This window comes from Pleurodeles waltl, chromosome 5, assembly GCF_031143425.1.
Source record: "Pleurodeles waltl isolate 20211129_DDA chromosome 5, aPleWal1.hap1.20221129, whole genome shotgun sequence".
NCBI lineage: Eukaryota > Metazoa > Chordata > Amphibia > Caudata > Salamandridae > Pleurodeles > Pleurodeles waltl.
In genome coordinates this window covers 891,136,644-891,162,537 of record NC_090444.1, presented here as the reverse complement: position 1 = coordinate 891,162,537, position 25,894 = coordinate 891,136,644, and the positions used below count along the sequence as shown (strand labels likewise).

General features: G+C 41.9%; 2 protein-coding genes across 10 annotated transcripts in view; one reads left to right on the top strand and one right to left on the bottom strand.

The window, feature by feature from the left end:
* The window catches only part of SPAST (spastin), a 465,871-nt gene extending 453,528 nt beyond the window's left edge, over window positions 1-12,343 (bottom strand). For 2 of the 4 annotated variants that reach the window (XM_069235001.1, XM_069235002.1), the window contains exon 1: window positions 11,819-12,301. In XM_069235001.1, the coding sequence (XP_069091102.1) occupies window positions 11,819-12,188 (370 nt within the window). In that variant the 5' untranslated portion in view covers window positions 12,189-12,301. Of the gene's footprint in view, window positions 1-11,818 lie in introns of all 4 variants that reach the window. The other 2 variants (XM_069235003.1, XM_069235004.1) reach the window with 2 other exon arrangements.
* Window positions 11,709-25,894, top strand: part of DPY30 (dpy-30 histone methyltransferase complex regulatory subunit) — a 132,227-nt gene continuing 118,041 nt past the window's right edge. For 2 of the 6 annotated variants that reach the window (XM_069235009.1, XM_069235006.1), the window contains exons 1-2: window positions 13,512-13,593; window positions 24,287-24,396. The gene's annotated coding sequence lies outside the window, so the exon portion shown is untranslated. Of the gene's footprint in view, window positions 11,772-13,448; window positions 13,594-24,286; window positions 24,397-25,894 lie in introns of those variants that run through there. The other 4 variants (XM_069235008.1, XM_069235005.1, XM_069235007.1 and 1 more) reach the window with 3 other exon arrangements.

Genomic DNA, 25,894 nt, shown 5'->3' with positions numbered 1-25,894 from the left:
AGGAGGGGACTTTAACTCCACCCCAGACCCAACAATGGATGTGACAGGCCCCAATCTCCACGCATAGACACACAATGGCAACAGGGCTCAGGGGGTGGCTCTCGGCGACGGGGCTCTGTGATGCCTGGCGAATATGGCACCCAAGACGGCGTCAGTTTACCCACACGTCAGCCGCTCACGGTTCACAATCCAGGATAGACCTGGTCCTTCTTCCGGGCACTGACTGCACAGCTCTCTCCCACATTGAACTACTGCCGAGGGGAATCTCTGACCATGCTCCACTCCGATTCAGTATAGGTCACACTCAATCCCAGATTCGTCCAATGTGGCGACTAAATGCATGGTACCTCCAAGACCAAGGTGATGTGGAACAGTTGTGTGAGGAGATAAAAGAATATTTTGAGCTGAACGAAGGGTCGGTGTCATCCACAGGTACTTTGTGGGCGGCGGGTAAGGCGGTGCTAAGAGGAAGGGCCAAACACCTGATACGGATCCAAGAACGTACTTGAACCCAACACATTGAAAAGTTGGAGCTAAGAGTCGTGGCCCTGGAAAGTAAGAATGATGTAAGCCCAACAGATAAAATGACAAGACAAATAAGCTTGCTCCGAGAGGAAATAAGAGACCAATCCCTAGAATCGGCTAAATACATATGGAGAGCTAGTACTGCAAAAATCTACGGCTGGGGAGACAAGACCAGTAAAATGTTACATTGGCTGGTATCTCACCACCAAGCCTCCAGGATAGTCCCCGAAATTCGGGATGGCGAGGGAAACACTGTCGTTCAACACACAGAAATTGCAAATGCCTTTGCCACATATTACCAAACTCTTTATCAAGCGTCGGGATGGGTCAATATAAATGTAGCCAGACAGTTACTAGACGAAACTCCCCTCCCGCGGTTGTCAGAGACAGAAGCAAAGGCCTTAGACGAACCTGTCGACACAGAAGAAATCCAGATGGCCATTTCGGCCCTGGGCGGGGGGAAAACACCGGGACCCGACTGACTCCCCGCAGAATACTACAAGGTCTTTAGAGTGGAGTTAATACCACACCTGTTGAACCTCTTCACGGAGGTGGACAACAGTGGTGTCTTCCCCAGAGAACTAGATACAGCTACCATTGTGGTGCTACCTAAGACTCAACCCCCCTCACTACTCTGTGCCGGCAACAGCACAATTTCACGAATCAATACAGAGATAAAAAAATTTGCAACCATCCTTGCCACCCGTCTTAAAAAGATCCTTCCTCTACTTATAAACCCAGATCAATGCGGCTTTATGGCCACTCGCAGCACTCGGCATTGCATCCGCCGGTTGCACATAGCATTAGCTGAACGTGGCCGTTTGACCCGAGACCTTGCCCTTTTACTCATTGACTTTGAAAAAGCCTTCGATTCTGTTGATTGGGGTTTTCTCCGGTTGGTACTCCGACGCACGGGCCTGGGCCCTAGATTCTGCCGCTTGGTTCAGGCACTATATACCAACCCCACCGCCCGGGTGCAGGTTAACGGTTCTCGGTCGTCAACATTAGAGATTCACAGGGGCACACGACAGGGTTGTCCTCTATCCCCCCTTTTATTCACCTTAGCCATTGAGCCTCTGGCGCAGATGGTGAGATCCGACCCAATATATAGCGGCTGGAGATGGAAGCACTCCCAGGAAGACAGAATAGCGCTCTATGCAGACGATATCTTGCTATACATGGAGGAACCTAGTGTAACAGGCCCGAGATGCCTCAGACTACTGGAACGCTATGAAGCGGCTTCAGGTCTGAAAATGAACCCTGCTAAATCCATACTAATTCCGTTGGCACACTCACGAGATTGTTTTGACTGGCAGGAACATATACCATTGCGTCGACTAAGCTTTAAATATCTGGGCATCTGGGTATCACTGCTGCCAGAACTGACCTGGGCAAAAAATTTGACCCCCTTACTGTCACGCATAAAAACGGATCACCAGAAATGGCAAACTCTACCACTAAACATAAATGGGCCGAGTAGCTTTATACAAGATGATGATTTTGCCGAGGCTCCTCTACACCTTTCAAAACGTCCCCCTACCCATCCCCCGCTCATGGTTCAAGGCCCTTGAAAGAGCTACAGGGTTGTTCTTCTGGAGGGGTACCAGACACCGCGTAGGGGCCCACCACTGCCGAAGAGGGATTTACAATGGAGGCCTGGGTGCCTCAGACCCCTACCTTTACTACTTAGCCTCCCAATTAATAGTGATACACGACTGGTTTAATGGGGGGATGGGGAGACCCAGCCTACCGAGTAGAATTGGAGACCCTAGGGTTTCCCCGCCTTCTAGACATCATGTACGGGAATCCCCTGCCCCGAGAGATGGGAGAAGTTACCAAAGTGATTTTCCAGACATAGCGGGCTGCCCTGAGATACACCCACTGGAATACCACTGTTACACACCAAACACCACTATGGAGAGGGAAATGGTTAAGCGCAACTGCAGCTCTAGAGGGATTCCGGGAATGGGATCTGGTGGGCATCTCCCTCGTTGGTGACGTGTGGGCAGGGGACTCCATGAAATCTTTTCAAGACCTAAGGAGGGATTTTCAACTAGCCCCAACACAATTCTTCCGATATCTCCAACTCAGGCATGCTTTAAAAACCCACATACCGACGGCAAGTTCTCTACCAGAATCTAACCCGCTAAAAGCCAAACTACTCATGGGAAACCTGGGAGGGAAAGGGGTTTCCCAAATCTATAAAATGTTAGTTAACAATGCCCCTGGAGACGTGAACCTCATTAGACCCAGATGGGAAGCATGGGTGGGAGCCCTAGAAGATACAGAATGGAGGGAATCACTGATGGCACCCAGGTCCTTAGTAGTGTCGGCTAAGCTCCGCACAGTGCAATTCTATTATCTGCACAGTGCGTACTTATCCCCTGCTAGGCTATACCGCGCAAGTCTACGACCCTCGGCCCAATGCCCAAGATGCTTGCTTGAACCTGCAGATTTTTTCCACATGGTCTGGTCATGTCAAGTGATTCAGTCCTATTGGGAATCAGTGTTTCGAGTGCTGGAGAAAGTCTTAAATGGTGAAATACAAAGAACTGCCAAATTAGTCCTGCTGGGCGTAATGGAGGGCATGAGAGGAACACGGGCTCACCGAGCACTGGTAGCCACAGCCCTGTTGATAGCTAAAAGGGACATAGCAGCAACATGGATCTCCCCCGAGGGCCCAAATCTCCATAAATGGAAGAAAGGGGTAGACTGGTGTGCGACCCAAGAAAAGGTGGTCTATGATTCTAGAGGGTGTCCCCGGAAATTTGAAAAGATATGGGGGAGATGGGTAGACTTGCTACTATAATAGAAGATGGGAACCTGGCCAAGACGGCAGTACTGGAAACAAGGCAATGGGCAAATCCCACAGTTCTAAACTTTGACGTCCTGTATGGTATCTATCTGTTTGATAATCACTAATGTCCTTAACCTCGTATACAATGTTATATGGAACTGTAATTGCGCTCTGCCTGACCTATCACTGTTTTTGTTCATTGTTGCTGGTTTATTATTATTTTTCTCAAAACAATAAAACTTGTTTATAAAAAATAAAAATAAAATAAAACAAGAAATTATGAACTATCTATTGAACAATGCAGACTCCTGCACCAACCCACAGAACTCATTGAGAAAATAAGCAAGATGTATAAAGCTCTTATCTGCAACTAATCTAAACAGGCACTAGACACCATATTTAAACTCAAATATGAATACAATAACATATTAAGCAACAGAGCCCACTTCCTCACTCAAAAGAATAAAGGCCTCAGATTCTGTGCTACCAATAAATCAGGCAAACTTTTGGCTTCCTTTCTAAAAACAAATAAAATGACAACTACCATTACCAAAGAGGGCCAAGTCTTTAAATACTCGGCCACCCTAACCTCTTTTTATTGTTTTTTATCTGAAACTTTACTCTAAAATCTGCCAAGCACCAAATAAGGAGTGCATGCAGTATCGTAGGAAGCTGTACAAAGAAAAAATAAATCCTATACAGGTTCCAATCTTGGAATCCTTCAAATAGTCCTGTCAACGTTGAGCAAAACAAATGTGTACAAACACTGACAATGGTAGACATATACATAGATCTTTGATATTCAAATGTATTATTATGCCATAAACACTTATCTTATTTCAAAATGCATGGACCTAACCTAAAAACCCTCCATCAACCATCATAAATACCCACATACTCCATTCAGGTACACCAATATAAAAAGAACGTATATAAACAGTTGGATTAGTAAATGTTATCCTCCCTGTGTTCCACTAATCAGGGAGGGTACTATCATCGATGATTAAATATATTTAACAGAAATAAGTTTTCAAGATCAACTGTTTGTTATTCCATTCTCCAGATTCAAATCTTCATGTAGATATATCTTTCTCCAGAATACGTGCTATGCTCAAAATGTACTTGGAATCCACGAACAGGAACATCAAGGCAAACTTCTAGCCAACAGTCGTGCCGACGTACGTTTCGGTGTAAGGTGACCAACTGGTCACACACCTTCCTCGGGCATGTATTTGTCGATCACTAGTTATTAAGAGATGCATACAGAAAGGTCTGGTCCCTTTAAAGCAAATCTATAAACGAATCAATCAGAAAAATCCATGTCACTAAATGCTCAATTGGTGTTCTGACTTGGTAACTGCATCCTCCACCTTGTGTTCTATTAAAATACACCTTTTCTGGGTTAAATTACACTAATTGTGCATTCATGCCTCTAGATATGTGCACATGCATCACACTTATAAAGAGCAATAGACACCAATAAATTTACTGAAACAAGGAGTATACTCAATCACCCCAAGTTGGGTCAGGTAACCGAAACCTACTTGTAAGTGTTCCCCTAGTAGCCATGATTACTATACTTCTCATGGACATTAGTAATAAAACCAAAAAATTACAAAATGGAAAATCACCAAAGGGGAAGAATAAACCAAAGAAAGCCATACAGCGACAGAAAAAAGACTAGAAGAAAAAGAAGAAAGAAAAAAGGAAGAAAAAAGAAAAAAAGAAGAAAAAGAAAGAAGAAAAAAAGAAGAGAAAGGGAAAGAAGAGAAAGAAAGGAGAGAGAAAGAGAAGAAGAGAGAAGAGAATGAGAAGAAAAGAGAAAGAGAAAGATTGAGAATAAGAAAAGAGAAAGAACGGAGAAGAAAGAGAAGAAGGAAGAAAGGAGAAGAAGAGAAAAGGAGAAAGGAGAAGAAGAGAAAAGGAGAAAGGAGAAGGAGAAGGAGAAACAATATTCAATCTGTATTCTAAACTCTCTACCTCCATTCTATGGATAGCAAATTGGCCAGAAAGGGAGACCAAACCCCCTTTAAAAAAGAACAAACTGTCCTAGAGTACGCTAAAAAGGAGAGACGTAACAGAGTCAAAGATGTATGTCAGGAACCAAAATTTCAGCATGAAATGCCTATCATGATAGAAGCGTAGGAAGCTAACAATCCACAAATTCAAGTGGTCTTCAATGTACTCCTGAAGAAAAAAATGTTGCATCAAGAGTTTACCAAAGCTATGCCTTCACTAAGAAAAGGGAAAGCCCCTGAATCAAACAGCTTCCCAGCCATCTTGTACCGTACTAGGGGTCCACACCTATCACATCCTCTTAAAACCTTACTTGATCATTTTGGTCACAGTTGTGACGTTACTGGTACACCATCAAATGCAGCTGGCATACTTATCCCAAAGGAAGGTAAAGATCACAAAGTACCTAAAAACAAACACTGGATGTAAAATCTATTCCACATTTTAAGCACTCATATTGGAACCTATTCTTAAATCAACCGCACATCACTCACAAACAGGTTTTATTAAAGGCATATTCAGCACAGACAGCAGGTTGTTTAGCCATGCTATAGAAAAATCAATACCTTGGACACCCCTGCTTGGGCCATAACAGAGGACGATGAGAAAGCATTTGGCAACGTTTCCTGGACTGTACTAGTGTGCTACATTAGACTCTTTCAACGCAGGATATAACTTACTCAGAATGGCCCCATCTCTGTACGATCGTCCTACAGCCAAATTAAATATAAACTACCAGTTAACTCGTAGCTTGAATCTTCAACAAAAGCACTAGACAGGTATGCTGGCTTGCACCATTATTGTTCCTACTGACCCCTGAACCACTTCTCATTAATGTCAGGGATGTGGAATTCCTATCGCCCGACGCCCTGGACATCTTGTTTGGGGTCAAGGGCAACAAGTTTGTATGTTTACTTTGTCCTTGGGACAAGTAGGCCCAACCCTCTGCAGCACAAACCCTTTGGCTGCCTGTTTACAGAGAGTGGATTGCAGTTGAGGTAATGTGTTTCCAAAAGATAATGCTGTTCGAACTTGTATTTATGGTTCATTATTTGAAAGCCTTCATTATTAGGGTGAGTGCTGTAAATAAATGTTTTAAGGTCACGCTTCACTACTGACGTTGGTTCCAGTTAAAAAAAAAAAAAACGTGTATACACATGTTTGAAAAGTTTAGGCTATGAGGCTAAGTATAATGCTCCCAGAATGCTCTCTGATTAGATGCAAATGAGATGTCATTTAGTAAAATGTGTTGATGCATGCTAGTATTTCCCAAAAATATTTCTAATGGAAAATCAGTGTAACCATTTTCAAAACGAATATGGGAAGCATGAAAATAAACAAACACTGACAAAGCCAACTGATCTGACATATTTTTATAAGTCTTTTAGTTTCATCAATGCGTGTCTTGTTTTGACATGGCTTTTGTAACACTTTATTGCTGTGGGAGCTACCAGGCCCTCAACATAGTAACAAACACTGGCAAAAAAAAAACAAAAAGTTTTTGAACTCTAAAAGCACACGTTGCCACCAGTGGCATAACAAAGGCCCCGCAGCCGCCCTCCAGAGGGCCCCTTCAGCACAGCAGTTACGTCACTGATTGCCACTGTAGTTCCTGACACTGAACAAAACTACTTTGTTTGCCAATATGCTCCTTGTGGAAGAGCAGAATGCGATCACTCACAGTAAAGCCAGCAGAAAGAGAGAGAAATAGAAGTTAAATAAAAACAAAATGTCTTTGTTAACACCAGACCTAATTAGGGACCAAGACCCACATGTAGGTAGCTTTTTGCTTGTCGCAAACAGCGACTTTCGCTGTTTGCAACGTGCAAAAAGCACATTGCGATGTACAAACCCAGTTTTGCGATTCGGTAATCTGGTTACCGAATCGCAAAACGGGTTTGCGAATCGCAATTAGGAAGGGGTGTTCCCTTCCTAATTGCGACTCGCAGTGCAATGTAGGATTGTTTTGTGACCGCAAACGCGGGCGCAAACCAATCGCAGTTTGCACCCATTTCAAATGGGTGCTAACACTTTCGCAAAATGGGACCCCTCCCCCATTGTGAATGACACTATAAACATTTTTTCATTTTTGTAATGCATCTCGTTTTCCTTTAAGGTAAACGGGCTGCATTACAAAAAAAAACTGCTTTATTGAAAAGCAGTCACAGACATGGCTGTCTCCAGCAGGCCACCATCCCTGTGAGGGCCGCTATTCGCAAGGGGGACGCAAATTGCGACCCACCTCATGATTATTCATCAGGTGGGCATTTGCGAAGCCCTTGCGAATCACAGATGGTGTCAGGGACACCATCCTACATTTGGATTTGCAACTCGCAATTTGTGGGTCGCAAATCTGAACCTACCTACATGTGGCCCCAAATTCTTAAAGAAAGTCACAAAAGTGCACCCACGGTACATGTCGTACCCCTATAAAATATTTGTGAACTGTATTTTAGCATGGGTAAATACGCATGTGTAGATTTGCTCATGTGAAAATCTATTGAGCATTTGCAAGTTCCTTTTCCCTCCGGCCACTTTCTTCCCAACCCTGGAAGAAGTTCTAATTCTGCCATTGTCAGGAGTAAATGTCCAACCTTTCTTATTATAGGAAAATATTAGAGAGAAGCTGGTGAAAATCTTTAAAACATGCAGGTTAGTAGGTTTGCAGACTCAAAGGCATTCCAGCCCTGGAACTATTGCTTACTGCTTCCTCCAGCCCCAGTATGCAGATCTGCAGAAAGGTGGCAAAATAAGGAAATTGCTTCAGTAGGGATTGAAACTGCAAGTATTCAAGCCCTACTATGGTAGTAGCCCTGGCATAATCAGAGAGGCTATTATCAGAGCTCTTACATAATGAGATTGCTGCCATAATTTGTCGCCACACTACATGGCACCAAAGGGACAAGTAGATCTTTTTACAGGACAAGTAGATTTGAGAAGCAACCTGTCCCCTGGACAAGTAGATATTTTAATAAATTCCACACCCCTGAATGTAAAACTAAACAAAGGAATCCCAGGAATACTATTTGTGGCAGTACCCCAGAAGTTAGCAGCCTACGCAGAAGATATACTACTATTCAAAGACAAAGCTCCCTCTTCCCTACCAGCTATCTCAGAGCTGATACATGTACAAGTCTCTGGCTATACTCTCAAGACAGACGTTCTCCCAATCAATTACCACTGCAACAGAAGTGTTAATTGGAGAAACAGGCCTAAAATGGGAACACAAAAGAAAAATACCTACGCATCGGGTTCAAAAATAACCTGATACCATCCATAAGACACAATGAAAATAAAATACTATTAAAAACATTAAAGACCTGCTAAATAAGTTATCTCCCAAAAATACATCACATGGTGGGGGTGCATTGAAACTACCAAACTCATATCTCCCTCCACTGATCAACTTCCTCTAACATTCCTTATAAGCATGTCTCCCATTGCCCTGTCTGGTGGCTTCTTTAAACAACTGGACAATACTTTAAATGTCTTATTATGGACCTTTAAGATATTGAGGGCTGCACTTGAAAAAAAAATCTAAGATTACTTAAACATCTCTGCAGCCTTAATCTAACATACTATTGCAGATACCAAATAGCGTTCTTGGCCAAACAAGGTATACACTGTTTCAGTCTCTCCGGTTCATCAGATCATCACGCTCTATAAATCCAAATGTGTCTCGGCGGCGATTTATGGGGGAGGCCTCTGGGGATATACCAGTTCAAGTATATTACAACGGGCAGAGAACAAATTTCTCCACCGGCTACTTATGGTACCCAAGAATGTAGTGAATATTATATGCCATGAGGAGTTGGGAATCTGCTACATTACAGATTTGATAGATATTGCCCCCCTTTTGTTATGGATAAAAGTATGGTCAAATCCGGTGGCTACTTTAACACATGATTGTGTAAAAGACTATTTCGTTAGCAAACCACAATAAAATTCCATGGTTAAATTGTGTTCATAACGGTTTTCGAAATTTGGACTTTGAGTTTATGTATTCTAAACCAGAGCTCTGGCCCGCCAATGCGAAGGAAATTGTTAAATTCCGATATGAAGAGTACGCTACGAATCTTAGATACCAAGTGGCAGAGAAATTGAGTTCTTTTGATTTATATGTACAAATGTCATCATCAAATTCGATAGAACCTTATTTTGTTTGGTTTCCGATCACTTCCCTATACTCTTCACTTGTACTTTTTAGATTTAATATGATTCACTTTAGAGTGGCGTTTCCAACAAAATGCGTGTGGGAAAAAACATTACCGCCATGCCCTTGTGACAATTTCTCGAAACAAAGTACTTGTCACTTTATTTTATTTTGTTCATTCTATTCAGTTCCTAGGGAAACCTTTTTATTACCTATTTTGCGTAATTTACACACTCTTTCTTATAAAGAAGGATTGATTGGCATTCAAAGCCTTTCATCCAAACAAATGTGCAGCTCTATTTTAAGTTTTATCAAATCCGCTATCACCATTAGGATCGAGATGAATTAGTGATGTGACTATTTATTAATGGAATTCAAATACTGTTTTAATGTCATATACGATTTTATAAGTATTTATTATTATATATTGACTTAGTAGGCTTAAGTGGTACGCTTAGATTTTATAGACTTGCAGATCGAAGAGTCTTGCTTTTTGAATTATGCAATAAGTACTGTATTTTATGATGATTTATATGTATGTATGTGTACTTTTATGGCAATACGCCAAATAAAGTTATTTTGACTGACTGACAGTCTCTCCTCCCCGTATGAACCTACTTGGCTAGCCATTGAGCAGAAACTCGTACAGCCTCCAACTCTCCATATTCTAACAGGAAAATTATTACTGAACATGCTACACCAATACTTTTCCGGATGGCCCACGCTATCTGCAAACTAGGTAATAGACCAAGTCACAAAATAAATAATTCCTCTTTTGCTTCCCTTTGGCACAATACCAAATTCAAAATCGTAAGACCATATACTATAAACATTGGGCAGACATAAACATTGTGCATAATAAAGACCTTGGCTCACCCTCTAGTTCCGTTCTCAACTATTAAATCTAAATTGGCAGATTTAGACTTCTATTTCTAAAAATAAAAATGTTAATATCAAGACTCAACCCTTATCACAAACCGAATATACTATCTACGCTAGAAGAATTAAACTCAAACGGGCCGGTGGCATCGAAAATATAGTAGTCACTCACACCGAAAACATCGAAATTGTTAATTCCTTTACAAGGAAAATGTTTACGATTGTCCTGCACTACAGAAAGTCCCACACCTCTTGATACCAACCGGGATGAAACTCTGACCACTCTGACAAAACACACGGTCGCTCCCTCTCTGACACAATGCCGATTCTGGACACCTCACATGCTGCACTGGACTCCTGCGAAACTCCACAAGCTAGGTCTATCAGTGTCTGATCTATGCTGGAGCTGCAAATCTAATGTAGGAGCTCTGAAACGCATGATTTTAGAATTTAATATATTTGAAACCTTCTGGATTGGCATCAGCTCATTCATTCATGAAATACTAAACATCACTTGCACACATGACCTCCCGTCCATTGTACTTGGCATATACGCCAAACAGCACACAAAAGTGACATTTTGCTACTTGACATGCTCATTACAATCTGCTTTAAATCTATTCGATCCATCTGGAAAAACTTTAACCACCTATCAGTTCAAACTTGGTGGGCATAGCCACTATTCATTAAAGGTGTTTATAACTCCCTTAACATGTATTCATCCCAAAAGCCCCTAAAAAACATAAAAAAATAACTCTATAGAAAACTTGAAAATCACGTGTCGTCCCAAAAGTCCCCATGACCGTTTCACTAACATTGACACCAGGCCATCCCACTTACATTACCTGGCCAATCCCATTAAACGTAATACTCATTACCTTTCTCTTCGAATTGACCAACTGACTCGTTATTAGTATGAAAGACTACATTTGTTGGTAAACATCTCCTTGGTGATGTCTCTCCCTTTTACCTATTGTCCCTCTTCTCTCTATATCTTAACCATATGTTTTTCTGCCGCTTCTAAATGACTGAGTTCAATATGAATGTGGCTATGACTCGTAGAGTTATTTAGTGTACACCATATTGCCCATACTCAAAAACTCAATGTACTGCTTTTAATGTGGGGCCACTCACTAAACATGTTTGTGCACTACTTCCGTGATGCCATACATCATTATACTTATCGTAATTGTTGAAAATATAATAAAAAGATTTGAAGAAAAATAAAACCAGCACATCCACAGCAAGTAGGCTGCGCTGCTAGGGATCGCATGCTCGTACACAAACACACGCCCACTAGCGCTGTCAAATTTTCGAGCCACCGGAAAAGCAAAAACATCCACGTGAGAGGTTCTCAGCTGGCGCAGTTAATAAGGTGACAACGCAGTGTAAACAGTTCAGGTGAGAAGCAGCATGGGTTATGACACCGCAGCCCACCGCCCTCTCACCTTCACGCTCCTCGTCGATGCGCAGACCCTGCGAGATGCATTCGAAGGCCTGTCTGTGAGCGGCCCGTACGCGCTCCGCCTGTCGCTCCTGCTCGGGCCCATGGGAGCCGCGAGCCGCCATATCCGGGGAGAGACGCTGCCAGCACCAGGCGCACAACAATCCCACCTGCAGGGCGAGGAATCGCAGTAACGCGAAGGCAGCCAGCAGTGGGTACGAGAGGTGTCGCAGGCCGCGCTTGTGTAGCGGGGCTTCCGGGGGCGCAGGGGACGACAGCTGCTTTGGGCTGGCAGACCGGACCGTACTTCTGCCGGGGCTGCCGCCGGGCACCGGGCCGCGCTGCTGCTTTCCTCTGGAGCCCGGGGAATGCATTCACAGGGCGGTGCAGCCAGGGCGCCCGGCACACACACAACTGACAGCCTGTCCCGGCCCCGCCCTCCCCCCCTGCGCAGCCCTTCGGCGCGAGCCACGCCTCTCCACGCTTTCCTCTAGGCGCGCCACCGCTGCTGTCTCTCGCGCGGCAGCTCCGCCTACTTGCGCGTGAACCGTCTTGACTGCTCTGTGCGATCCGCGAAAAAGGGGCGGTGCGCGACCGAGAGTAAGGGGCGACTTGATTGTTTAACTAGTTACGTGTCCAATGACAAGAAGCTATTGCGCGCGTGACGTAATTGGCCAAGGGGGGGTGAGGGAGGGGAGGGAAGCCTTGTCCCCTGTGATCCTTTGTGGTCTAATGGAAAGATTAAACAACTATTGGCCATGCATACTCCCATTCAGCTTTCGTACATACTAAAACATGAATACATACGATACAGATTGAAGTAGGTGTACGGATCCCTTTGTCACGGGTATCTTAATACCAATGGTAACGGGGCAGGAAGCGGCGTTAAGGCCATACTTGCCGACCCTGCATCTGGGATACCGGGCCGGAGCCTCGGTGTCAATTCAAGAAATTGCCTCAAAAAAACAAAACCCGAAACAAAATAAATGAATGTGACCATGTGTAATGTAACTGGTGCTCATATGAAACGCTCCAATACCGTCGGTTAAATTCGCACTCAATAAAACTCTAAAAAAAGCAATGCCTACGAGCTTAACGTTTTACGAGTTATTAGTATTTTGTAATTTGGTAAATATCGAAGCTTTCTTAGAAATCGTATATTAAACAAACGTTGGTTAGTAATGGCTCGTGTTGTGAAAAATGTACGATGAAAACAGGCTTTCAAGACAGCCTCAGAAAAGAAAAAACTACAAAGTGATTCGCCTGGCACTAAGATGGCCGCCACATAGCGTCAGGCTTCACTATATAGGAAGTGTTCTGTCGTTTGAGTAATAGGAGCTTCGAATCTTACAGAGTGGAAGTGACAACAACGAGAGAAAGGCTCATTAAAAACCGTTTGGGTTTTCCCACACTAGGCTACTCCAGTGGATGTGAATTCCAAAACACTTATCGAGACAGGTGGTAGTTTTATGAACAAAAAGAAAACTGAACGATTTAGCTGACACATATTTTACCCTTTAAAAAGGCGTTCTAAGTACATGTCTGATATGCCTTAAAGTTTTCCATATTCTAGTGGACTAGTTAACTGTTGAGTTCCGAATGTGGACAAAGTGGAACTTCTGTCCTAGTTAGGTGGACATCGCACCTCTCAAATATGGCCGCCACGCAAAGGCCATAGCTTCGTCAGTCCTCTCTCCATTATGAACATCCCGCCCTCGCTCCGCGTCCTCGGCAGCACCAACGATCGATCAACACTGGTTGTTGCTGTGGCGTTTGCAGGTGAGAGAAGAGAACTATAAGTTACGGCAAGCGTGGGGTGTAGGTAGCGCTGGCCGGCTATTCCTTTGAGATCATGTTGCCGATGTAGTGGGTCTGTTTATATCCAAAAAGTTGGTTCAGGTCCTTGACATCTGAATGCAAGCGACTCCACTGCGGGACTCTCGGAGTTCATGAAGGGTCCATAACAATAATTAATATAATAAGACTTTACCCTTCTCCCGTGCCTTATGCGAAGAGAACGCCACAGAAGGTTGTCATAGACCACCGAGGATTCGAGTGAACTTCACTCCAAAAGCCAGAGTGCTACGAGCAAATGATTTAGTTGTGTATACTTGAAGCTGGTTGTTATCCTTTAACCTCAGTTTCTAGTCTCAAAAACGTCTTTGCACGAGAAGCGTGTATGCATATCGAGAACCATAGTTTGATATGATTTTATCATCCATGTGTAGTTTGCATCTACTCGCGTGGGTGTCAATGCTTTTTGTACACAGCTCTTTTACAATGGGCAGAATCCTGCAATTTCAAGAGCCTGTGGGTCATGGAGCCAGTTTTTATATCTCGCCTGACGGCGCACATACTCTGCTGCTGCGAGGGATATTATCTTCGAGCCCGCCCACTGATTACCATTCGTTGGCTTTCTTGTCACTTATTTGCTGCTTCCAAATTTGCCAGCGTGGGCCTGGCATTCCCTCCTTTTCTCTGCGTGGAGCATGGACCAAGCACAGATTAATACATTTGAATTAGTGTCTAACACTGTTTGCGTTGTAAATCAGGTTCTATTTCCTACCCACTACTCTCCCATTGTCTGTTTTGCCCCCCCCTTTTATTCCCACCCTCTTTTGTCTGTGTCCCCTCTCTCTTAAGAAAAGAAAGCGCAAGATGCGCCTTAGTGCTATTTCTTTTATTCTACCACCCTCCCTTTAGTTGTGCGTTGACTCCCTCCCATGTATCCCACCTACCATAAGAAAAAAAAGAGCTATGACACGGCCAGGGCCAGCCACGTCCTAGTGTTTTGTTTTGTTTTTCTTTACCTTTGCCTTTTCTCTGTCAAACTGACAATAGTTTCTTATTAAGAGAACCCAAAATGAAACAAATTCCCTGAGAATTATGGTAAGAGAAAGTGGTGTTTTGAGATTGAACGTTTTGGTCTTTGACCCTACAAGTCAGCTAGAGCTGATGTAACAAATGCCTAGAAAACCTACACTTTAAAGACACTGGCAGTGGTAATTCCACTTTCCATCCTGAGAGAAATCCTTGTATGAGACCCTCTTTTTTTGGTGAGATGTTTAGATATGTTCACCACCCTACCTTTTGTTTGCTGAGTATCAGAGCATGAGGTTCTGTTTCCTCTCGTGCTTTTAGGCGAAGGCTGTCCTTCAAAGTCCACTGTAACCTTGTAAAAAGGGTCCATCGTACCCACGGGGTCCTTGCGGCAAGCTTTTTTTTTTTGCAAATTTTCACACCACCTTCAATTTAAGCTATAAAGCAATATGCAGAATTTCCACACACAGACATAATTTGATGGGAAATAATCTCTATTAATAGCCCAAAACTACATATTCAGGCGGGGTACTGCAGTAACTCATCAAGCTATCTTGGTATCACCATTGGAGTTATACCACACTAAGTGCAAGTTGGAATTTTCCACTATAAAGATGTGGAAAATTACAGGTATACTTGACGGCTGATGGGCCCGGTGCAGATTAACACTGGAGATAACCCCTGTAAAGAGGAGCAAGATGCCCATCAAGTTTTGATTCTTTTTCTGCAACCTTCTTGCAGAGTTTCCGTTAACCCAGGCCTACTCCTGCCGGGCTCAGAAATAAACGGCCTGCTGTGCAGATGGAGTGGCCCTTTTCTCATACTTAGAAAGTGTCTTAGATGTGTCCTAAAGACAAAGCAGGAAAATACACAATTCTTAATAATCCAAAATGAGGCTGAAAAACACTGATATAAACTCACATTTTTAATCAATATGCCAGCTAATAGAATCAATTCACGCGGGGAATTCTCGATTTTTTTTTTTTTTTTTTTTTTTTTTTTTTTTTTAAACTCCAAAAAGTACTTTATTTTAGGGGTCTCCTGTCTGAAATTGCCTGTGCCTCAATATAAGTCAGTAGGGGAAATACATATTCCAGATTATCTATTTATATATTTTTAATAAATATCCCACTTTCCTTTGCTAAAATGTTTATGTATGAATCAAAGATGCAAGACCAGAACACACTGTAAACAATGCACACTCCTCCATAACTAAAGTGGTTTTTGGAACTTTAGAATGGCTGTCAAATTTATGTGGGGCAGCTAGATTCCAGGTGTTGCCAAGCAGACAGCTTTTACTTGTTTATCAGTGGAAGCCTCTTGTGGAGCATACCTAAAACATACCGCGGGCTTAGAGCCTGCGTATTGCTTACCATTGGTTTTGCTTTTTCACTCTGACTTGTTTTTTATTGTTTCCTATTCAAGGGTTGCCTATATCTTGTTTTTGACCCTCAGCAAATAAAAAGAAAAACAAAACAAACATTATATTGTAGGCATAAGCATGCAAGATGCACAAGCCCACAAACTGTTGCAGATAGCTTTTTTTTCTCGTTTTGTTGTTGAGCCATAGTGCTCAGGTTTGGGCATGATGTACAGGATGGCTAAAAGGTATTTTCAAAGCCAGTAGGTTCCGTAGGCGAGACCAATTGGCTTTGCCAATGCTTGTTTTTCCTACGCTTTCTAGTACTTGTGATCTTAAGTGACCTGGAAATTCAACAGTACAAGTGCCTTGATTTTAAGAGAAAATGGACAGAATTAAAGATTTGTGTCCTTGATGTGCTGCTGTATGTATTAGCTTTATTACTTTTAGTTTTGTCTTAGCTGTTCCACCACCCTCATGTTGTCTAAAAACCGCAACACATACCTCGGTTTTTATGTAAAGATGCTTTTGGTTCGCTCTTTAAATCCATTGATTTGTTCGAATGCCATTCGCATTTTGCTTACTTTCACCACAGCTTGCAGCATGGGTCAATTGGTCAGCTCCTTAAGCTATTGACTCAATTCACAGTGATGGTATTTTACTTGTGCACATCTGCCTAGAAGTTAGTCCACTTATTTGCCAGGGCTGCTAGCACAATCTGCCTTCATTTCATTTAATTCATTTATTGTTTTACTTGCTTTTTTGTTGCAGATCTATGCATGCCTCTTTTAGATGGCAGCATTTTTACTTTTTATTACCTTTACACTTTGAATATCTATTGCACATGCGCGTAAAAGGAAAAAATGCAAACAAATAAGTTTGTCAAGGCCTGTTTCACCTTACCAATACTTGTTTATACATTGTTTCTTGAGTTCCTGTTTAAAATGTGCTGTGTTCATTGTGACAGTTGTGGTAGAAACAAGTTCAAGACTGCCTTGAGGTAAAGAGGGACCAGTTAAAGTAGATATTGAAGGTGTTTTTAAGGTTCTAAAGTCCATTGGCGGATATAGGCCATTCAGTTACTAAAACCAAAGGGTAGCATATAGATACAACAAAGAACACAGGAAACAAATCCGTTTTTGTCAAACAGTGTTGACTACTTGTGCCTGTATTACATACAGTGCATCGCTGTAATTTCTGTCAACAGTTTACAAAAGTTAACATTCCCAAAGCAGTTGGATTTTACTGACAAAGCTCCTATTCGTAGGTATCTTCTTTGTGACTGCACGGGCAAAGTTACAATGGATAGCACAACATGACGCTTCAGATTATAACAATTTATCAACTAATCCTTAAACAGTTAAAAAAAAAATATATATATATATATATATATCAGTTCTGTATTTAAAAAACACTTTAAGTTGAGTCCAATTTCCCAGTCATTCCATCCTCTTCTTAAACAATAACTTAATTTTACTGATACTTAAAGTTCTGTGGCTTTCTTGGATCAATAGCAAATAGTTGAATTCATATCTGTGTACACCATAGTATCATTTACAGCAACCGTGTTTCACAGTCTTGTACCTCTCCTGAAGGGCTGTAACACAACTATGCAACATACATTTCAGCATATACAATTTATTTCTGATACTTATTCTCGTAATAGTCAATGATGTATGTAAGAAATTAAATTATTATTTGGGATGTGTGACTACCCAGTTCAAGAAATAATCTTAATCCTTGTCTGGGTAAATGCTCATAGTCACTCAGTTAGCTTGAGTTTATGCCCCTAGTAGCTATGGCACAGAGCATGCAGGCTTATGTGTATATTATTTTTGCACTGCCAAAACAGTAACAAAATCAGTCCAAATATTTTATTTACAAGAAATAAATTCTTACAGAAATATTGCACATTACCTAATTATTAATTGATGTAAGCAGTTACAAATACCGTAAAATCAATAATACACAGCATACATTTTAAACAATTCAAACACACATCAGCCTATAAAAGAAAAATATGACAAAATTAACATTTAAAGTTTCACAACACCAAAGCTCACAATGTAGAGTCTCGCAACCAATAAAACATTAAAAAGGGAAAAGTAACAAATTGACTAGCAGTTTATAACTCGCTCTGTCCGTGTAAGACATTATAAAGTGCAGTGTGCCTAGCAACTTATTATCACTAGCGACTACTTGGTTTACCCTGCTGTGCATTTCAGATTACCTGGCCTTGCTAGAGCATTCCATTGATATGGTCAACTTTGCTTAACTGTTGAAGACCCAACCTGCCAACCTGAGCAAGGTACCAATCTTAAGCTTAAAACCAAGGGGGAGGTGACCCTGTCTTGAGATATTATGATTTTTATGCAGGTATTTACCTATGGCAGTGGTCACATCTCGATGTCTGAGGCCAAATATTACGTTTAGACCCATATCTCTCAACAGCATCCCATACTTTTTGAAGACAGGTCAAAGAATCTTTGTCCTTTCCTTGAGGAAGAGAACACAGTCCATCAACAAGTGGTTCATTGAGTATTTCCTACTCTGCTTACAGGAGCATTGACCTCTCAGCTATTTTGGACTTTAACCCTGGTATTCGCCAACCTGGGTCAATTCCCACCCTCAACCCCAGGATTTCACCCCGAAGAAGCTTATCAGGGATTTCATATAAATATGGGGAAAAAGATCCATTCTCTCCTGAGAAACAAAGAAGGGGGCAACTGAACTTTTGGCCTTGTGGTACTTAAGGTCCTCCCTCCAGCTAGTTCCGATAGCACGTTGCTTAAGGATACTATTTATTTGACTAACTTTAACTGCCTCACCTCCTTCCTGATGCATGTTGGGAACTCCAAGAGCTTTAACATTACTATCACAGGATTACTCTTGCTGAATGAGAGGTGACAGAATCTCAGGCAAAATTGACACCAAAAGTTTATCACCAGGGATCCCATTCTTGATCCAGAAATAAAAGTTCAGGACTCTGGCATCCACCAGTGCACTCCATGCAACAGCTCTCAACTCCCGCCTTACAGATTGGATCATTACATTTTTAGGTAAGTCAAGAAACAACTTCAAGACACTACCTTCTAAGCTTTCCCACAAAACCAATCTAGCCATTGCCAGCACCTCTGCTCCATAAAGAGCCTGGGGAATTAGTTTGTCCTGTATAACTCTGCTTAGCAAATCAAAAGTGTAACTGCCATATTTACGATCAGATCTTTTAGGCCATTCACCTCTGCTGACAGCAGTAGCCTCTGAGAGGCCATATGTTTATCCCAACTCGGATCCTCTGAGAAAATCATGCCCAAATACTTGTACTCACTAACTTGCTCCAGCCACGCCTTTCTAAAAATAAACAAGCACATTTCTTTTTCGTGTTAGCAAAGAACAGGCTTTTTGTCTTGTCAACATTTATCTTTTAGTTTGTTTTCAAGACCGTTGGAATTTAGGGCATTTCATTTTCATTGTAGCTCTATAGGTGTAGGATCCATCACCAGATCATCCGTATACATGAGTCAGCTCATATGCCTACCCCCCAACATTTGGAGAGTTACTATGCATACCACTTAGCATCTGGGGTAGGTCTGCCATGAACAGACTAAACAGCAAGGGGGCTAAGACATACCCCTGCTGTAAGCTGTTCTATACTGGAATTTTCCTTGATAGATTGCTCAGCCCATCCAGACCAACTTGACCCCAGATTTCTCTGTGAAGCTTCATCACAAGGCCTAGTAGGGCTTGAGATATATTCCACTCCTAGAGCTTTTGCCAGAGTATACTTTTGTCCACACTGTTAAATGCCACTTGGAAGTCGACAAAGCAGCAGCAGAAGTGACCTACCAACTCCATTGACTTCCTTGCGACCTCCCATGGAGTGAGACAGTGGTCCATTGTTGAATGACATGGTCTGAAACCTCCTAGCTCTGTAGGGCTCAGTGCTGTATCAAAAGCCCAGGCAGCGAGGTGTTTTTAGTAAAGTTAGAGCATCAAGGAGGGAAATTGGATGAAAATTAGCAGGCTGATCCATTTTACATTTTTTATGGATTGGCTTCACTATGGCTCCTCTCCATGAATCCAGGAAAGTGCTTGTAAGCGTTACCCATTGGAAAAAAACCCACTCAAGATTAGTTCCCATTTCCTGGGATCTTTCTTAAAAATCACGGACACAAGACGATCTGAGCCACCAGCCCTAGAAGCTTTCATATTCCTAATTATTCCAGTCAGTGTTACTGCCGTCTGAGATTGCAATGACTTCTGTCTCCAATTCCGGGCTGACCTGGGACACCATTAGGTTTCCAGAAATTCTGACAATATAGAGAAAGTAAAAGGAATACCAATCTTCCTCACTTACCTGGGCCTCAAGGGATGATGACAGAGTTACAGAATTCACAAGCAGTCAGAAACGCTTACTGTTCTTATTGATAATGGCAGCTAGCATTGAATTCCAGTTTACCCTATAGAACTCTCTTATGTGCGCATAAAGTATGATGGGCAATTTTCAAAGCCACCATAGCTGATTTTAAACAAACACCACTTGGGTTTAGCTTAGAGCGACATTGGGCCCTATTTACCATTCTTCTGCCCTCCTGGCAATCTTTGTCGAACCAGCTATTCCCAATACCACTTATGCTGCTTGTTGGACAAGGGCCCCTGTTTGGCAGCTGGAAATGAGCTAATATTTGTTTTGTTATCCTATACTACCAGTCCAGCACATCTTGACTGGCTTCCAGGTCTAGATGCTCGAACTCAATTGAGGAGGGTCCCTTGAATAAGTCTCCAGTAATTAGCACTCAAATTCTCATAATAAACTGCCTCAAGTGATGGTTGGCACTTGGGCAGGGCAAGGAAGCATCTTTAAGTTTCAAACTAAGTTGAAAATTGTCACTACACCCCATATCAAGAACTCTATAAAGTTTTCTTTTTTTTTTCCCTGATGGAATTGTTGTATTGGAACTAAGACGTAATCTATGGCATGGCTATTACCATATTTAAAGGTTCTTGCTGCAGGAATATCATTACACCGACCATTCACGTTAATCACATTTAATTGAGATGGGACCCTCCCATCATTAATGCTAGCAGTAACTCTTTCATGGCCACATCAAACTCTTTGAAATCCTATATATATATATATATATATATATATATATATATATATATATATATCATTTTTTTTTCTTCCATTAAAATCCCCTAAAGCAACAAAGCATCTGGATATTCGCATATCAACTTTTTCACATTGTTGGCCAGAGTCACCAGTTCATACTTGGGCAGGGGTCGGATTGGTGGAACGCACTTATTAAACAGAGTGTTTGCTTTTACCCTTCAGGGTTGATAAACAGGACATCTAGGCATGTGAGGACCCATACACAGGTAGTTTGGAGCTTTGTTACCTTCCTCCCACAGCAGACGGATACCAATATTAGTAACCCACCCACTGCTCTTCTCTTGATGAGGCCATGGCATTTAAACTATGGCAATAAACTCCTCCATTACAGTGCACTCCCATTAATCAGGTTTCGTAAAGGAACAATACTGGATACATTGTTAAAACCTCTCTACAATGTTCCATTTCTCTGAATGATTTAAAACCATGTATGTTCCGTACCACGACACAAATTGTTAGCAGATGCCTGGACTCCTACCAATCAGTGTCCTCCACCACTCAAAGGTGACATGGTGGTCATGGTTGTCTTTAAAGGAGTGCCTCTTCATTCTCTGGGAAAAATACCCCTGCAGACCAAGTCCTCTTCTCCCTCCCCCTCCCCCCATCCTCATGAAACTCTTGAGGGTGGTGAAGATAAACCCCGCCCACCTTTCTAAACTCAATTAGATCTTTTGACAAGATCTTCCTTATTTTTTAATGTTTGCAAAAATACTTAAAAATCTGGATTTGTTGAGGGGACGGTTAGATGTCTGACACAATTTCCTTTTGGAATGCAACTTTAAGTGCAACACTGGTGGAGCCAACAACTTACAAGCACCACTTTCATGGCTGTCGTACTTTTGAGTTGAGCTGACCAAAGGATTGGCTTTATTAAGCTCTTTACTTCGACTTAAAGAATTGAGTGGTCATGGTCCCTTCGAAAATTTGATGTAAAGTCAAAATGTAAAACTATAAAAATCCCAAACTGATTTAGATATATTTAGAAAATATAATAAATAAAATTAAATCAAACAACAAAAATCGTTTAAGAGAAACCAGAGAGATCACTTTTAAAAGTGTGTTTTTTTTTTTTTTTTTTTTTTTAAATGTAACAATAGCACCAATGTTAGTCAGTGGTCCCTGTAGACTAGAACCTAGGTGCAATTTGAGGCTGACTGTGATGGAGCGTGGTTTGGATATACCAACCGGGTTCACCTTGGTCAAAAGTTTTTTTACGTTTTGACTTAGTCCTTCCCGTCCTTATCCACCACAGGAGTATACTTCTAAAGCCCCTAACCTTGCTCACGCTGTAACCAATAGGGTAGAAGTTCCTGGGGCCAACCCTACCCTCTTTTTTTGACATTCTCAAGATGGTAGAAATCTTTGGCCACACTGAAATTGAGCTTTGAGGGCTAGAGTGATGTATGGAGAGTGTACTGTGGTAATCGTAGTGCCTCCTACATATAGTTTAAGGCAGCCACTGTACCCACAAAAAACCTAGAAGCATTCCTGGTAGGGCAAAAGCAGAGTCCTTCAGTAACTAGACTACAGCTCCACAAGAATTATCTTTGCATCCTGTCTTTCCCCATTCAAGTGTACGCCAGGGATTATATGTAAATCCAGAGCCCGAAGGCCAAAAGGACAAAAGTAGAGTGCTTCGCAGCCAGAAAGTCAGTCACAAGAATTGTCTTGGTAGCCTTTTCTCTCCCCCTTTCAACCATGCCCTAAATGTTATATGTGGCTCAACAGGTCTATCAAGCAGGATTTGACAGTGGGGTATCAACAGAATGGGCACAACCCCCACCTTTCTGCTGAGCTCAGAGGAGTCACCCTGGCCTTTTCAGGTCAACCTGTAAATCACAGTGACATATCAGATAACTAATGAGAGGGATTTCACACCTTGTTCAGTCCAAGAACATCCTGTGAGAAAGTGGGGAATTAATGAAAATTAGCCTCTAGGAACTTCAGGCAGGGAAAAGCTAACTGTCTGAAAGTCATGTTTCTTTAATATTTTTTGAAAACCTGACTTTATCATTGAATTGGATTTATAGTAACCTGAAAATAGTTTTGTTTTTTGTTGCTGGTCCCTTTTTGGATATACAGTATTTAATCTTTACTCTGTTTTCTACACAGTGCAGGTAGGCCTCCCATAATGGAAACCGTTACTTTTTTAGGTCATGTTAACATTAAATTTATGTATGTCTCTTAAATACCATGCACCCTGCCTTCTGGACTACGAGACCTACATAGGGATGAATTAATAATATTAAAAATTGAAGTTTCTACCTGCCAAAAGGATTTGATGTGACAGGTTAAATATCATTGTTTACACTGCTACAGTCAGGTTACAGTGGTAGGCCTGAAGCTGTTTCTGCAGAGCCATTGTAATCAATGACTCAGTAGGTGATTAATTCAACTAGTGGCATTTGACTTCCAGGCCCTGGGTACACCTGGTACCTTATACTAGGGACTTGTAGGCAAGCTAAATAGGCTTGCTGTAAATATGTCAATAGGACCATGTTTTAAAAGGGAAGCACTAGCATTTTTCTACCGCATAACAGGGGTTGAGCGCACAGTGCTAAAGCAAAAAAAAAATGGGTTCAGCAAGGGCCTATATTATTGCTGAAGTAATTTTAAAACATGGATTGCATTTATTTAAAAACTTAAATATTCTATTTTCATATTGGATTGACTTTTTCTGTAAATAATTTGGAGTTAGAAGAAAGTCGGAAATATAAATGTTTGTACAATGTATTTTAGTTAAGACTAACACCTTCACCTGGAAATTCACATAAAATAACACCCTTTCAAACTCTACATGTCACTTCTTATTTCCAGAACCAATTTATTATCAAAAGAATGTATTTTTCTTTTACATGCATGTGTATTGTATTTACATTAATGGTATAGGAAGAAGAGCTTGTCTGGTTTCTTCCCCAATCTTAAATGTTTCTCTTAAGAAACATCCAAATAGTATAATTATTAGCTTTTAACTGCACAGCGATTGCACTGCACTTGTGAAATCTCTTGTAAAATAAAAAAAAATACTAAAGGGGCTTAGAGCCTGCTCAATATTTTACATTACCTTACCATTGGCTGGCTTCCACATGGATCTCGTTTGTTTTCTTCCTATTGTTCAGTGTCGCCTCCTCGCCTCTGTCTTCCTCCTGGGTATCTGAGTCTTCATTCATGCCGTGGAGCTTGGACCAAGTGCTGCTTCCTGTGACCAGTGTCCTTTCACTGGCTACAGGTACTTTTTTTTTATTTTTTTTATTTTTTAAATATATTTTATTTACTTTCCCAGTGCTTTTGTCAGCAGACCCTCTTCTTCACACCCTCACTCTGCGTAGGTTTGTCCTCCACTCTCCTTTGTGTTTTCAACCCCTACACCCTCCTGCTCTCCATTGCCCTTTCAAACCATCCCCACGCTTTGTTGCATTTTCAGACTACACTCCCACCCCCTTCCCTTTTCTATGTCAGAAATCCTGCTGACGCAGCGCATAGAAACATCTAACGGATGTTGCACAAAGCGCTCACCCAGCATCGGCTGTTGTTGGCGGAGTGCACTTCGACCCTCTTTTACCACTAGTAGGCGCTCTCACGCATTCTTGTGTCTTAGACAGACACTGCAGGCTCGTACTCAGCATGTGCATGAACCTCTCTAAATAGGAGGCACAGTGGCTTCAGAGCAACACCCTCCGTTTTAAAGCTAACACCCATATCTGCCCTCCTCAGCTAGAGAACTCCGCAAGGAGGGTGTGATGCGGTGTAATGGCCAGAGCTGCTGACTGTGGAACTAGAGAACCAACATCAAGGATCAACATCCTGTGATTCAGGGCAAATCACTTAATCTCTTATCCCTATAAACAATGACCTTGTGTAATGTGACTGTTGCCCATGAAATGTGCCCCAATACCTTCAAGTCAAATTCACACGATCTAAAACTGCAAAAAAAAAAAAAACAGATCCCTGAGAAACTCTGTTTCCTCTTTTGTTACAGAATTAAACACTTTAAGAAGAATTCAGCAAAGGCGTGGATTTCCTCATTTAATTTATCACCGCTTTCAAGACTCTTCTCCATATCTTGGTGGGAGGGGGTACTTTCATTCTTCTACACTGCTCCAGGGCCCGGGGTACTGCTGTATGCAAATCTTAACCAAAAGCGTACCAAAGGGGGTAGCCAACATAGGCCCATGAGGTCGAGATCCATGGCAGGATTTCAGGGTACCCACACAAAACAAATGGGCAGACAGGTAATATAATGGAAATTTGTTTACTTAATAGATGTTCAACCTGAAGAGCTGGCACAGACTTGGCTCATCTGCACCTCCGCTGGACAAGCTTGCTTTACTAGGTCCTTCACACTGCTTTGATAAATGTGGTTGTTCAGTTAATACTTCCTCACAGGAGATGGTTTGGGGTTTGGTCCTAAATACTATATACCACAGAAGGCATCCCATAATGAAAAAACAGATTGCTCTGTACAGGAATAGGGACCTAAACAAATAATTCCACTTAGTATACCACAACCGAAAAATATTGGAGCGCTTTTATAGAAGCACCAGCTCAATTACAGAAAACTGATTTATTTCTTATTTATTGGTCAATCAATGCAAAATTTAGCGAGGCGTTTTATTCAGTCATCATTCACAATCCATCATACAGTGGTTTACGTCCTGGCTCATAGATTGCAGCGCCTGGTACAGTCCCTTCTCCCCGAATTGATTACCCTCCCCCTGCTGGCCTTG